General features: G+C 34.5%; 1 protein-coding gene across 1 annotated transcript; it reads left to right on the forward strand.

Annotated features, from left to right (window-relative positions):
- The first annotated feature begins 6,157 nt into the window (after window positions 1–6,157).
- Window positions 6,158–7,300, forward strand: LOC110874791 (transcription factor HEC2). Its single transcript, XM_022123217.2, has one exon. It carries the CDS (start codon window positions 6,355–6,357, stop codon window positions 7,066–7,068), a length of 714 nt encoding a protein of 237 aa, XP_021978909.1. The 5' UTR covers window positions 6,158–6,354; the 3' UTR covers window positions 7,069–7,300.
- The last annotated feature ends 7,516 nt before the right edge of the window (window positions 7,301–14,816 follow it).

Genomic DNA, 14,816 nt, shown 5'->3' on the forward strand with positions numbered 1-14,816 from the left:
TTCGGTTTTATCGGTTATTTCAGTTACGGTTCGGTTCTTTCGATTTTCTGCCCACCAACATTTCGTTTTTATAGATTTATGATTTTTGTTAAAAATGAGAGGAGAAAAATGTGGTAATAGGGAGAGGGGAGTTGAGGAACATAAAACTCTTAAAACATTTAACAAATAGAAATATGAAAGTGTAGGTGTACGTTTTAAACTAAAAAATGTATATGTGTGGCGACATAACTAAAATATGAGTGATAATACAAAATATTAGTTATAAGAGTTGATTGGATACTTAGTCTATGTGTTTTCTCAAAAGTAATAGCTTTAGGTACTAAGGTTTTAAATAGCATATTGGGTTTGATGGTTTATTTTTTGTAATAATGTTGGGTATTAAAACTAATGTTCATTAAAAACTAGCGGAGAAGTAAGGTTACTTTCGTCACTACCCTAGAATTTTATATATGTATATTAAAACCTAGAGAGAGAGAGAGAGAGAGAGAGCGCGAGAGTGGGTGAGAGAGAGAGAGAGAGGAATTCTATAGTTATTTTTGAGCGGCTCTGCGCCGGAGTGGTGGTGGTTGAAGTTTTGTAGGCAGCAGTGCAGCCACCAAACAAGCGGATCTTTCTAGCTGTTCTTCACCGGAGTGGTCGTGGTTGAAGTTTTGTAGGCGGCGGTGCAACCACCTAGCGATAGAGGCAACAAGTGTATCTGGTGTTTGTAGGTGGTTTCCGACCATGATATAAGGCCTTGATGCTAAGGAGGTTCACCGACTACAAGGGAAAGGATGAAAATGAGTCGGTTGTTGCCATGATTTCAGTAGCAACGGTGGGCAGCGTTTGTGGTTGTTCTAGCGACTAGGGTTGATAAATGAGTAGCAACGAGGACGAACCAACTGAATGGTTGTGGTTATTTCGATAATTAGAGTTGGTGGTTGTCGATGGTTTATAGATGCATGGGAAATGTACTAAGATATGGGTGCCCGAAATGTCAGAGATGGAGGTTGTGGCTATCGATGGTTGTGGTGATAGACAATCGGAGATGGGGTGGTATGCTTATGTTTGTAGCGTCGACGGGGGTAGGAGGAGAAGAAGGGGAGTGTGGTGGGGAAGAAGAAAAAGTGTGGGTGTGGGGCGTACATTTGACATTTGTTTTCAAGGTAGGACGAAAATAACCTTGCTTCTAAATTATTTTTAACAAATGTTAGTCTTAATACCCAACACTGTTACAATAATAAACTATAAAACTTCAACTTGTTACTTGAAACCCTTAGTGCCAAAATTTGTTACTTTTAAGAAACCATAAGAACCAACTTTGTAATTGACTCTAATTACAGGGTAAATTACACTTTTCGTCATTTATGTTTGTATCGGATTGCAATGGATGACTTTTAGCTTCAATAATTACAGTCACAATCCTTTCTTTATAAAAAACATTACACCCTACGTCCTTTGGCTCTAACCTGGTTAAAATTTTTAGTTAAATCCAGTCATGTGCATTGCACATGAAGGTAAATTCGTCTTTTTACTGTCTTAAGAACTATTTGGGCCATAAATATGTTTTGCTCTTTAATCCATGCCTCCCTCTCTATATTGTCCGCAACATAAAAGAACAACCATCCAAATCTGCCACACACCACCATCTCCATATAGATCCACTACACCGTCACATCGCCTCCATCTAGATCCGCTACACCACACCACACCACCACCTCTGATGTGTGCAAAATGCAACATATAAATTAAGTACATCAAATGAGGCATAAAACTAACTTTTTTTAGTACTAATGTTGGAAAAAACGTGTTTCTTTCTTCCTTTTGAATTTACAGGACCAAACGAGCTTAAAAGAACAAAATGAGCAAATAAGCAACCAAAACCAACATAAATACAAAAAGAAGGAATAAACGTGACATGCCCGACCCCTCGGCAACATCCCCAAAGCAAAAACAAGGCAACAGAGACTGATCACGGGGTCGTGCCCAGCTGGGCATGGGGCGTGGTCAGGAGCCTGCACAAAAGACAAACATGTAGAAGCTTCCACTCCCACCACGGGGGCGTGCCCAGCTCAACACGGGGCGTGGTTAACGCAAAGATACGCAAAATCTTGATAGTACAGCTAAGAGTTAACCACGGGGCCGTGCCCAGGAGACACGGGGTCGTGTGGGGCCCTCTGCTGACAATTGCAATAAATGAAGAGAAGATGCTGGCCACGAGGCGTGCCCACTAGACACGGGGCCGTGGCCAGGGCTCTGTTCTGGCTATAAAAGGGGGTGCTTGGTTCACTTGAAAGGCATCCCTTGGCAAACCACTACTCTCCCACTTTGCCACCACTCCACCACCACTACAACACCAACACCCACCACCATCATCTATCATCCATCTTTAGAGTGTGAAGTAGTCTCGGGATCCAAGATTGATTGTAAGGGTTCTTGCCAATCAAAGGCCATGTTTGGTTAAGCCTCTTACATCACTTGGTGAAGACAAGTCTTTTATGTATTACTTTTGATTTTTAATCTTTCGGCACTTTTTATTTGGGTTTGTATTAATGACTTTAATAACTAGTTTCTTATGTTGAAGGTGAATTTTCTTTATCATTTTCTCGTGGTGTCTTGAGGTTACTTTACTATCTATATAAAGTAAATGATGTCACCATTCGTGTCTTTACGGTCTATATAAAGCGCGTTGACTACCTAGTCGGGGGTTAGGGGGATGGTTTGGTAAAGCTCTTGTCTCGTTTAGTGTATAGATCCTGCGAGGACTTGGTTCAAGCTTACTAGGACCTCCTTCAATACCCACTGGTATTGGATGGCTGGGGTGCGAATAGCTTGAACCCCTCATATGTAAACTATTATTAATACTTTAAACCGACTTCTTGGGATTGTATGCTTGCTGACTCAAAACCACTTAGCCGAGGGTAACGTCACCTTCAAAAGAGAGGCCTACAACTTTTCGCATTAATAACTTACTTAATTGTCTTTCAATATTTTGACCCTTTGGGATTGTATCCCTGCTGACTCAAACCACTGGGTTGAGGGTAACGTCACATTCAAAAGAGGAGCCTACTACTATAACTAAGATAATCTCTTAAAAAGTCCGAAAGTGCGAAAATCATCAAAGGATACATTAAAGACGAGTTGGATCCAAGTGATTCTATCTTGTCTATCTGTTTTTATTTTATTTATCTATGCATTTTTAGTTTTTATTTTTATGTTTCAAAACTTTTCTCAAAAATTTAGATCGATTAGACGTTGAGGATAAACTGGTATTAAAAGCTCTTGTGTCCTTGGACGACCTCGGTATCTTTCCAACACTATACTACGCTCACGATGGGTGCACTTATCCAAGTGTGTGTTTAGTGTTAGTATAATATCGTGTTTTATAAATTTAAAACTTGACTAATGCGTAAAATGGGCTTAAAATATCAATAAAAATATATCACGCTTCGCACACACCAACCTCCATCCAAATCGCCACACTGCACCTTTGCCTCCATCCAGTTCCGCCACAACCACCACCATGTGCCCAACTTTCAACAAATAACACTATTTCACTACATACATACCGATTAATTTATAATCATGGAGAAAACAATCCTAAACTCAATCACACTCGTCACCTAACGTGTAGTTTGAATTCATCCGACGAAAAAGAAAAACCAAAACAAACCTTCACCCTCTGAATATTTAACTCACCACTGATGCTCATCATCTTCCTTACATATCTCAAATCCCCATTTTGTTTCACTCATCAGAGAATAATTAATTATTTAATTTCAAACATCATAAAAAAACCACTACTTAATTATCGATCTAATATGGCTTCGTGGAGGTTTATATCCTCCATTATATGTCGTGTTAAACCACCTTCAATCACCAAAATCCCACACCCACAACCTACCAATCCAATGTCCACATTTTCGTCCTTCACTAGCCGTTTTTTATTAAACGGTGCATCGACCTTAGGATTTGCCACAGTTGGCTTCACCAGCCGGCTTATATCCTCCCTTATCTATCGTGTTAAACCACAAAAAACGGAGCCAAACAAGCCCTAACCGCCACGAAACCTCCAGATCTATCACCTCACATTGGATCCCCAAATATGAGATTTTCAAGGAGAGGTTCTTCATAGATCTAAGTGGCGCCAGTCGGTAGTTAGTGTTGGAGTTGGCAAGTGGTGGTCGCAGGTGGGTTTCCGGAGATGTGGTGATGGGTGGATGTCTTTGGGAGGAAGATGGGGGGGGGGGGGGTGTGGCGTTTAGGTGGTGGCCGGAGTGGTGACTGGTGGTGGTAGTGAGGGTGGTGGCTGGAGTAGCGGCCAAATGGCAGTGGGAGTGGCAGTGGTGAAACTTTAGGTTACAAGATTAGGGAGAACGAGTGTTGAGAGAGAAAGAAGGTGTTGACTTGAGAAAGAGAATATTTTTTGTTATATAAATATATTATAATTTTAATTACTTGTTTTTTATAAAACTATTATTAATTAAGTTGGTAAAATGACTAAACTACCGTTAACTAACCAGACTTCACTTAAAATTTTAAACAAGTTAGGGCCAAATAACGTAGGGTAATGATTATGATTGTGATTGTTGAAGTTAAATGACATTTATTGCAATTCAATACAAACATAAATGACGACTTAATTATAATTAACATCCATTATGTTAAGATTTAATATTGTAACACCATTATGAAATATATACGTATATGAACTTAATGTACTTTTTTTTTTTTTTTTTTGAATGGCTCAGCGGAACACACCTAGACGAAGTACCTCCGCCCCCCGGAATCGACCCCCGGGCCCCCCCTAAGGTCCAGCCCACACCAGCTTTCGACCGGCTGGTAGTCGACCCCTTAGCTCACCCGTGCGGGAAAACCGCTCTAGCCCGGGATCGAACCCGTGACCAGAGGGTAAAACCCTCACACCTCCACCCAGCTGAGCTGGGCTTCATTGGCGAACTTAATGTACTACATATTTAAAAGTAAGAACATGGCGCCATAGTCACCTAAGCTATTTTAGGGTTGTGTTTGGTATGCATGAATGAGAGACGGAATAGAATGGACTATTGTGAGAGAATAAAGAAAAATGTGTTTGGTTGGTCTAGGCAATGGAATCACCCATTACATTAGGCATTTCATTCCCCCAAATTCATTTCATCGACCCCCTTGTTTTTTTCATTTCATTCCCTCTCTCACCCTTCATTACCAACATCGCCCACCACCACCATCACAACCGGCCACCACCGCCACCCATCACTGCCGCCACCACCACCCACCACCACCGCCGACCACCGCCCTCTTAGAATATACCAAAAAGTATAATTGTTAAACTTCGAAATTAGAAACTAGGAAACTAAATGAAATGAAGGATGAAGTATGACACGCATCTAACTCATAGTATTACATGTATTCTTACGTGACAAAGAAATATTTTATTTTATTGTGGATTGTTTGTTATGATTTGACACACCAATGTATTGTCAAGTTAAACATGACCTACTTATTTTCTAAACGACCGCACATGTAGATCAAGGGCCACATGACTTATCATGTAAGTTTGATATCACCCTCATAAGGTTAATGAATAAGGGTTACAACATTGACTAATTCGTAAGGAGTTATAGTAACAAGTAGGGACTAGGGAGCACTATTAGTTAGCGGAAAGTGAACACCGTATAGGATATACCTTACCTGTCTATTGAATAACTTTCGGTGTGTTGATCCACATATTCATCTATGTCAAAGGGTGATATGTTCAGCCAAACTTCCTATAACTTGTTTATGTTCATGTGTTTATTTCATGAGTTTTGATGTTTTTAAGAACTTATACATAGACTATTATATTCTTTTAACGAAAACTAACATACATTAACCATTATAATTTGCATCTTCGAGGACTTGAAGGGGAAGAAGCTTTACCACCATAATTAATATCATATCAACCTGAAATCAAGATAATTATTTGTAGATAACATATCTCATCTATTTTTCAAAAAAAAAAAAAAAAAAAAAAAAAAAAAAAAACAACATATCTCATCTCAAAAACAAAATTTGAATAATGCCATATAAGTTAGCTATTTTATATTTTTATGCTTCGACATAATTTATCACATATTCATGAACATCACAATGTTTTTAACATCATTTACTCCCACACGTCGATCTACACCGACCACATCAATTCTTTTTTAATACATCAATAGCTATATTCAAAATTCAAAGTGACCAAATCATTTTCCTTTTTTGGGGATAGATATGATAACCAAAAAACAATAAAATATTCATAGGTGAAGTAGTTATATATACCCTTCCATCCCACTTGATACATGAGTTCCCACTGTTCCATTTATCTCTTTTACGCAACCCTAATTCTTAATGGAGATGATGATGGAGCTTGATAAGCTACCCGACCCGTTTTCCCACCCATTCCAAGATCTTCCCGATTCATCACTCATGGATTTAAACTTCTCCGGCGGTAATCACACCACCAACCACCGTACAACACCACCATTACCACAAAACCCTAATCCCATCTACCCCTCTCCAGAACAGCAGTTTGCAAACCCGTCACCGCAGTTCGCGGTGTCCCACGATCACTTTCCACGTCCAAGCTGGCTTCACCAGAAGCCAGACTCAGTGGAGGCAATGAGGGAGATGATATTCCGCATGGCAGCATTGCAGCCGGTCCAGATTGACCCGGAGTCTGTGAAACCGCCGAAGAGACGTAACGTTAAGATATCGAAGGACCCGCAAAGCGTAGCGGCTAGACACAGGAGGGAGAGGATTAGTGAGCGGATTAGGATACTGCAAAGATTAGTACCAGGTGGGACAAAGATGGACACAGCTTCAATGCTGGATGAAGCTGTTCATTACATGAAGTTCTTGAAAAAACAAGTGGAATCGTTGGAACAGGCCGTGGTTGCTAGCGGTGGTGGCCGTGGTAATATGAGGACAACCGCGATGAACAACAACAACATTGTCGGGTTCTGTCCCACCAATATTACCAACATAAACCATCATAATTATGTGTTTAGAGCTTGTGGTGAGTCTGCTGGTCATATGGTGGGCTCTATGGAGTTGCTCAAGTGATAGAGATGGGGTGGAGGGTAATGGACTAATGGTGGTATGATGTGATTTAGGTTTGAGGGGGCCTTTCTTTTTGAAAGAGTTAGTAAAGCTTTTAATTATTTTTTATGTATTTATATCTTTCAAGGGGTATAACTGTATAAGCATTACGGAGCTACTAAACTCCTACTTTTGTTGTGGGGTTTGATTAATTTGTAATTGTGGATTAACGAAATAAAATATGTGGTTTGATTGATTAAAATTAGGAGGTGCGAATAAAGTTTGGTCGTTAATGTCCTCTTGGCTTAGTAGCATGTGTTTTTTCTTGTGTGAGTTTAAGTCTTACGTAGATGTATAACAAATTTTAGGGTCTGTGTGTTCGTTGTTCAAAAAGAATTAAAACATAATAAAAGAATGATCATGTTTTTTTCAAAGACTTAGAGACACAAACCTAACCAACCAATCAAGATAAGGAAGATATGAATATATGATATCCCTATGAAAAATTTTGAAAATTTAGAGGTATTTAAAAGTCAAGATCGCGTGAAATGGGAGAAGGAGATGAGAATTCTAAATTGTTCAATGGTTTAATCATCAACAAGCTTTCTATCAACGCCTCTTGGCTGACCAGATCCCTTATCATCAAAATCATATACTTTTAAAATGAATTGTTAAATAAATAAAATATTCTTATCAATATATTTATAAAAAGAAATGATACGGCATCGCTTACAAAACATGTTATAATATGTGTGAAATACATTTTACATCAACGTAAAGAAAGGAAATCAAGCATGTATCCTTCTCATTGTACACTGAAGTAAGAGTTGTAGAGCTTGAAGTGAACTCACAAGCCCCATAATAACACTTGGTTTTCTATGGTTGATATATAGTACGGGTAAAAGAATAAAATCAAATAGGTGTGTGGAATATTGGAACACTTCGAGAGTACTTCTCTAGAGTTTTTATAGCCATACATGTTTTTAATTGCAAAAAAAAAAAAAAAAAAAAACATGTTTTTAATTGCAATTAATGAAATTTACTATGCGATTATAGTAGTCACAGTGGGTTAGTTAAAATCACACCATTTTCAAAAGTTAAAAAGTACATAAGGTTAGAGAGTATAAATATAAGGTAAGATTATTGGTGATACATTTATCACACTATCACACACAATCATCATTTAACATCTCACATTATCATATTTCATCAAATTTCGTTTATCACACTTGTAACACCCATCATATTCTATCAACAAATTTTTTATTTTTTAAATAAAATATAAAATTAAATAAACTAAAAACATATATTTTTTAATGAAAAAAATTAGAAGACAAAAAATGTTATAAACATAGATTTTTTTATCATTTTTTAAACTTTTTGAAAAAAATGTAATAAAAAAGAAGGTGGTTTAAACTAAAGAGGCTAGTTAAGTTAACTTCAAAAGTTAAAGGCATTGGTCATTTTCAAATTTAAAGGAGTAATTGTGTAATTTAAAAAACTTTTATCTTCATGATCACCTACAAAACATCTATCCCCTCCCATTTTTTTTCTTTCTTCTTCATTTATCTCCTCTCACGATTTGTTTATCAAATCAACGGTCAAATTCATTAATCACTCATTATCCACGCTAGCGCTAGCCATCACGGCCAAACTCATCACCACCGTGAAATAACCGCTTGCGATGGTGTTTCACGACCATCACACTCATCACGATCGTGATGGGGGCACCCCCATGTACCCTCAGCTAAAGCTTTTTTCTAGTTTTTCGAAAGGCATTTCACAAGTAAAGCTAATTATTTTTCTTATGCATTTCTTTCAGGAACACACAATTTTAAAGATGATTATTCTCTATAACTTATTATAGCATAGCATAGAATTTAACTTCACATGATTGATACTAAAGTTATATCAACTTAAAGAGCAATAAAGCTCCAACTTGTATTTTGACATCATGGCGACTAGCTAGTATTTTATAGATCAAAAATAGATCTAGGTCGATAAGACTAGAATGATCACATCGATGTATGTTCAGTATTTTGACATCATGTCGACTAGCTAGTATTTTATAGATAAAAAATAGATCTAGGTTGATAAAACTAGAATGATCATGTTGATGTATGTTCAGTTTTAATTTATGCCCTAATCATATATAAACGTTATTTTCATCATTGAATGTTTACCAATACATAATTAGGCAATATACCCTACAAATGACTTATACATGTGTAAATTGTATAAATAAACAAATTTTGTTTATATATATATATGTAGGGTTGGTGGGTGGGTGGGTGGGGGTGAGGGTTTTCATTTAAGAAACGTGTTTTAGTGTGCGAGAAGAAAGTTGAATTTTTATTAATAGTTCATTTATTTTAATTTTGGTTATTTTTTATAAACAAATGTATATGTTATATACATAAAACCTATTAAATTAATTTGTTGATATGTTTTTTAATGTTTAATTTTTTTCTTACACATATGTAGGTTATGTATAGAAATAGTGTAGGTTATGTATAGAAATAGAAAATATACATAAACAAAACTTGCACATGTGTAGGTTGTACAAATAAATGAATTTTGTTTGTTTTTTTTTTAATTTAATATTAACAGCCATACATTGATGTATGTTCACTATTTTAACAATTATCCACTCTATAAATAAGCAACATCTTTAAGCTTTGGGTAGTTGTACCTTTGGCTTTGGGTGGTTTTCAAAAAAATATGAGAATTTTACTTTTTAACCCAATTCTTTCTTTTTGTTGCAAATTTAGCTTATAAAATTGATTTTGTTCACATTGTAGCCAAAACTTTTCCTCCTTTACAATTTAAACTCACAATTTTCTACTTTTCATCTTTCGCAAATTTTCGATTTACCACGGAGCAACGTGCTTGCGTGGTTCCACGCTTTTACGTTTTGTTCATAATTTTGCGAGTTAACACGGCACAACGTCCATGTGTAGTTCAAAGTTTTTACGTCTATTGTTTTTCAACTTACAGGTTCGTCACAACGCGTGGGTCATTAATCAACTTAGTTATTAAAACACTATAAAGAAGCAACATATTTATGCATATATGTGTTGTAATCTTGGCTTTGGGGGTTTCAAAAAAAAAATGGTTATGTATATGGTTGTTGTAACCTTGGCTTTGGGGGTTTTTTAAAAAAAATGGTTTTTTTACTTTTAACCCAAAACTTTTTATCTTTTACAATCTATCATCACAACTTTTTTTACTTTCAACTTTGGTTCTTTATAATTTTCATTTTCCGCAAAATTTTCCGCTTTATGCTTCGTTCTAAATTTTGTGACTTAACACATCGCAACGTGCGTCTTTGGTTTAACGTTTTTACGTTTCGTTCTAAATTTTACGAGTTAACACGACTCGGTGTACGTGTGTGAACGTTTTTACATCGTCTATTTTTTCCCCGTTTGACAGGTTCAACATAACGTGCGGTTCCTAAATCGACTTAGTTATAACTAAAGAATCCCCGCCGCATTGCGGCGGGTCGTAATTCTAATTTTGTTAAATTTATAAGATTGAAAAATAGCTTCTTTATTTTCTTCTTGCATTAATTCGTCATCTGAGGTGAACTCTATTCTCTCTCTCTCTCTCTCTCTCTATATATATATATATATATATATATATATACTAGGTTATAACCCCGTGTATTACACGGGGTTGAATAAATAAATTATATATATATAAATAATAAAAAAATATATCTTTAAAAGCCTCGTTTATTGTACGGGCTAAATAAATATAATTTTATATATTAAATAATAAAAAGTTATATATATAAGAACCATATTGTACGGGTTGGATAAATGTAATTTTATATACCAAATAAAAAAGTTATATCTTTAAAATCACGTGTATTACACGGGTTGAATAAATGTAATATTGTTTACCAAATAATAAAATAATACATCTTTAAAAACCTCATTTATTACACGGGTTGAATAAATGTAATTTTATATACCAAATAATAAAAAAAATACATCTTTTAAAATATGTGCATTACACGGTTTGAATAAATGTAATTTTCTGTACTAAATAAGAAAAAAATATATATATCTTTAAAAAAACCCCGTGTATTGTACGAATTAAATAAATCTAATTTTATATATCAAATAATAAAAAGTTATATTTTAAAAAACCTCATGTATTACATGGGTCGTGTAAAAGTAGTTTTGTATAGTGAAAATAAAAATATTTAATTTATTAATACAAAGTTTGGTTTTCGTGATAAAAATAGATTATTCTGTTGTTGCAAAATTTGTTAACGAAATCTCAATAAATTTAACCCTTTATTTAAACTCCGTAAATGTATAAATGATAAATAATATTAGTTAATATTATTTTAAGTTTCGTAAAATCTATTTGATACCAAACTAAACAAAACGTTCAAATATAATTAATTCAAATAAATAATATTATAAGTGAGAAGGAGATTAATCTAAATAATAATTATCCATAAGATATTAAACTAATACTATTTAGTAGAAGGGTTATCTATAATATAAGATATTAAACTAAATAATATTTAATAGGAGGATTATCTATAATTAATTAGAAGAAATTAAACTAAAATAATAATTATCTATAAGAGATGACCTAGTATGATGACAATTGTCCCTAAAGTGGTTTCTTTTATTATATAGTATAGATATATATATATAATTTTAAGAGGGATGAATAAATGTTTTTTCAACCGTTTCTTTTATAGTTAATAAAGTTGAGGCTAAAAATAAATCTATTGTCTTCTTTTAGCTCTAAAAAGTTTTTCATGATATATATAGAAGAAAGTTTAAATGAGAACGCTAAATATTATGAGAATCGTGAGAACGAATAAAGAAATCATAATAACCTGGTAAAAAACAATTAAAATTCAAAATGTTCTTTTACACTTATCATTATTATTCGAATACAATGTCAGAAATAAAAGTTACACGTTTAAATTTACGTGAATTCGTAAAAAAAAAAAAAATCTACACATGTGTAAAAAATCTAATAAGAGCGTTTTTGAGAAGAAAAATGAATTATTTGATATTGTAATTTCTTTTTTTGATGTTGTATTTTAGTTATAATGATGTTTGTGTAGAAAAAATTTGGTTTTGATTGGTTTTCATTTGTTCTCACGATTCTCGCAATATTTAGTTATATGGGGAAGGATCCACAAAAAAGTGGATTTTGCTTAAGTAACCTAAGAAAGATTGTGATTATAACATGTGACACTCCTAATAAGTAGGAATGGATGGCATTTTGGTCCTTATAAATAGGAGTAAAAATGACATGTGGCACCCCTTTTATTTTTTAAAAATACAACAAAAAATCTAGTACAAAAAAAATTAGCACAAAAAATCTAGTAAAAAAATATAGCACAAAAAATGTAGTACAAAAAAAATATAGCACAAAAAAATCTAGTACAAAAAAATATAGCACAAAAAAATTCAGCAAAAAATGTAGTACAAAAAAATCCAGCACAAAAAATTGAGAAAAAAAAATTTAAGACAAAAAAATTCAGCACAAAAAATTTAGCACAAAAATATAGTACAAAAATGCAGCACAAAAAAATGTTATACAACATAGAAATACAACACATTTTAATGGGTTTTTTTAGTCTTCATATTTTATATAGCAATATGGTACTCAAATTAAAGATAAAAAGACGCTCGATTTTACGGTGAAATTTTTATGAAAAAATAATGTCGTATAAAAAAATTATGTACGTTTAAAAAACGGGGGTGGAATATGCTTGTGCCTTTCATGTGGAGAGAGAAAGTCCATAAATAGGATTTTCTCAACATACCCTTGCACTCCTACTTTCTGCTACATTTTCATCCTAACCATTGATTTGAAAAATAAAAGGTTAAGATTACTTCTCATCCTACTTAGGCAAAATAAACTTTTCATTTGATCTTTCCCACATATATATATATATATAATTAGGTTCAAACGTGAACAAAATCCCAAGAGTGAACTGCGTGAACTGATCTGGACCCTTGATTTTGTAGATGATAGATCTTAGATCAATGGCACAATTCTAATTAAAGGTATAATAAATTTAATTTAATTTTTAATCTGAAGGGTAAAATAGGAAACTTTCATATTAAAGATATGGAAACTAATCAATACGTTTGTCATTTGTAATCCACTAAAAGTCTCTGTATCAGTTTCAAAGATAAACACTATATAAAAAAAATCCTCTAATGAAATCACAAAGATAGGGCATGGGTTCGACGATGATCTAGTTAGTTTTCCGGTGATAATATTTGAATGATTCGGCCGGTTATTAAGGTTCGGGGTTAATATCTTCGGTCTGATAATATTTGAATGATCCACACACTCAAAACAAGATTCCCTCACCCACCACCTCACCCGATCTCTCCCTATCATCTGCATATGGCCGGATTTCCGGCGACTGCCGGTTGTGTTTTCCAGCGAAAGACCCCCCACCCTCTCGTTTCTACTTCGGCACCACACAAGACCGGTGACCGGGTTAACCAGCAGAGCCGCCGCTCACGACGGCGCACGACGACGACAATCGGAGGGAGAGGAAGAGAGATGGTGGCTGTGGAGGTGGTTAAGCCAGAGAGATGAGATAGAGAGAGAGATATCAAGAAGATGAAGCGACAGAGACGGAAGCGCCGCCGCTCACGGCGGCGACGGCTGGGAATTTTGACGGTGATGATGACAAACAGAACCTATCCCGATGAGTTTCCGGTAAAACTCTCCCTCATTTCTTTTATGTTTTTTTCCTTTCTTTTCTTTTCGGAAAAATTGATGTTCGGTTGTTGATAATGGTGATGGTTACTGTTTCCGGTGATGATGAATTTTATTTTTTTTCCTTTCATTTCTTTTTTTTTTTTTTTTGCGATGTTTGGTTGTTCATTGACTGTACACATATGTATTGTAGTAGGTTTTGTGATATCTCAGAAGGTTGTGTGTACTGATTGTGTAAAGTCGTTGATGTACACTTGTGATTTTGCTTTGTTTTTAACGCGATGTACACATGTGTATTCTGATTTTGCTCTGTTTTTAATGTGATGTACACATGTGTATAGCGTCTGTTTTTTGTGATATCTTAGTTTTTTTTTTGTGTATTGAATGTGTAAAGTTGTTGATGTACACTTGTGAATTATGCAAAGTATTAGTTGCTGAGTTTTTTTTTGTTCAATTCGTTGATTTTGCTCTGTTTTTAACGCGATGTACACATGTGTATTCTGATTTTGCTCTGTTTTTAATGCAATGTACACATGTGTATTCTGATTTTACTCTAATTATAACCCAATGTACACATGTGTATAGCGTCTGCTTTTGTGATATCTCATAATTTTTTGTGTATTGAATGTGTAAAGTTGTTGATGTACACTTGTGAATTATGCAAAGTATTAGTTGCTGAGTTTTTTATGCTATTATAGGAGATGTCGTTAATGAGAAAAGTGGAGATGGAAGGTCGATAAGGATGATTCACGTATGAGGTCGATAAAGATGATTCAGCATACAACGTGGCGAATAGTTGTAAAAGATTATGTTTTTTGTTTTTTCGATTATGTTGGGTTTATTGTTTTTACGAAACTGGAACTTGTAATTATATGTTTTTTTGTTTGGTTTCGAAAACATTATGGAACTTGTAATTTGTTAAATATAAAATAGTTTTACAGGTATTGTTTGTATGTATGTATTATGTAGCTAATTACACATATGTACGATACTGAGTACACATGTGTACTGTTCTATTTATATCCAAGTACACATGTGTATACCGTTGAGAT

Source organism: Helianthus annuus, chromosome 9 (genome assembly GCF_002127325.2).
Source record: "Helianthus annuus cultivar XRQ/B chromosome 9, HanXRQr2.0-SUNRISE, whole genome shotgun sequence".
Taxonomy (NCBI): Eukaryota; Viridiplantae; Streptophyta; class Magnoliopsida; order Asterales; family Asteraceae; genus Helianthus; species Helianthus annuus.

Excerpts from the sequence above, each read along its gene's own strand:
- LOC110874791 (XM_022123217.2), top strand. The coding sequence starts at position 6,355 with ATGGAGATGATGATGGAGCTTGATAAGCTACCCGACCCGTTTTCCCAC.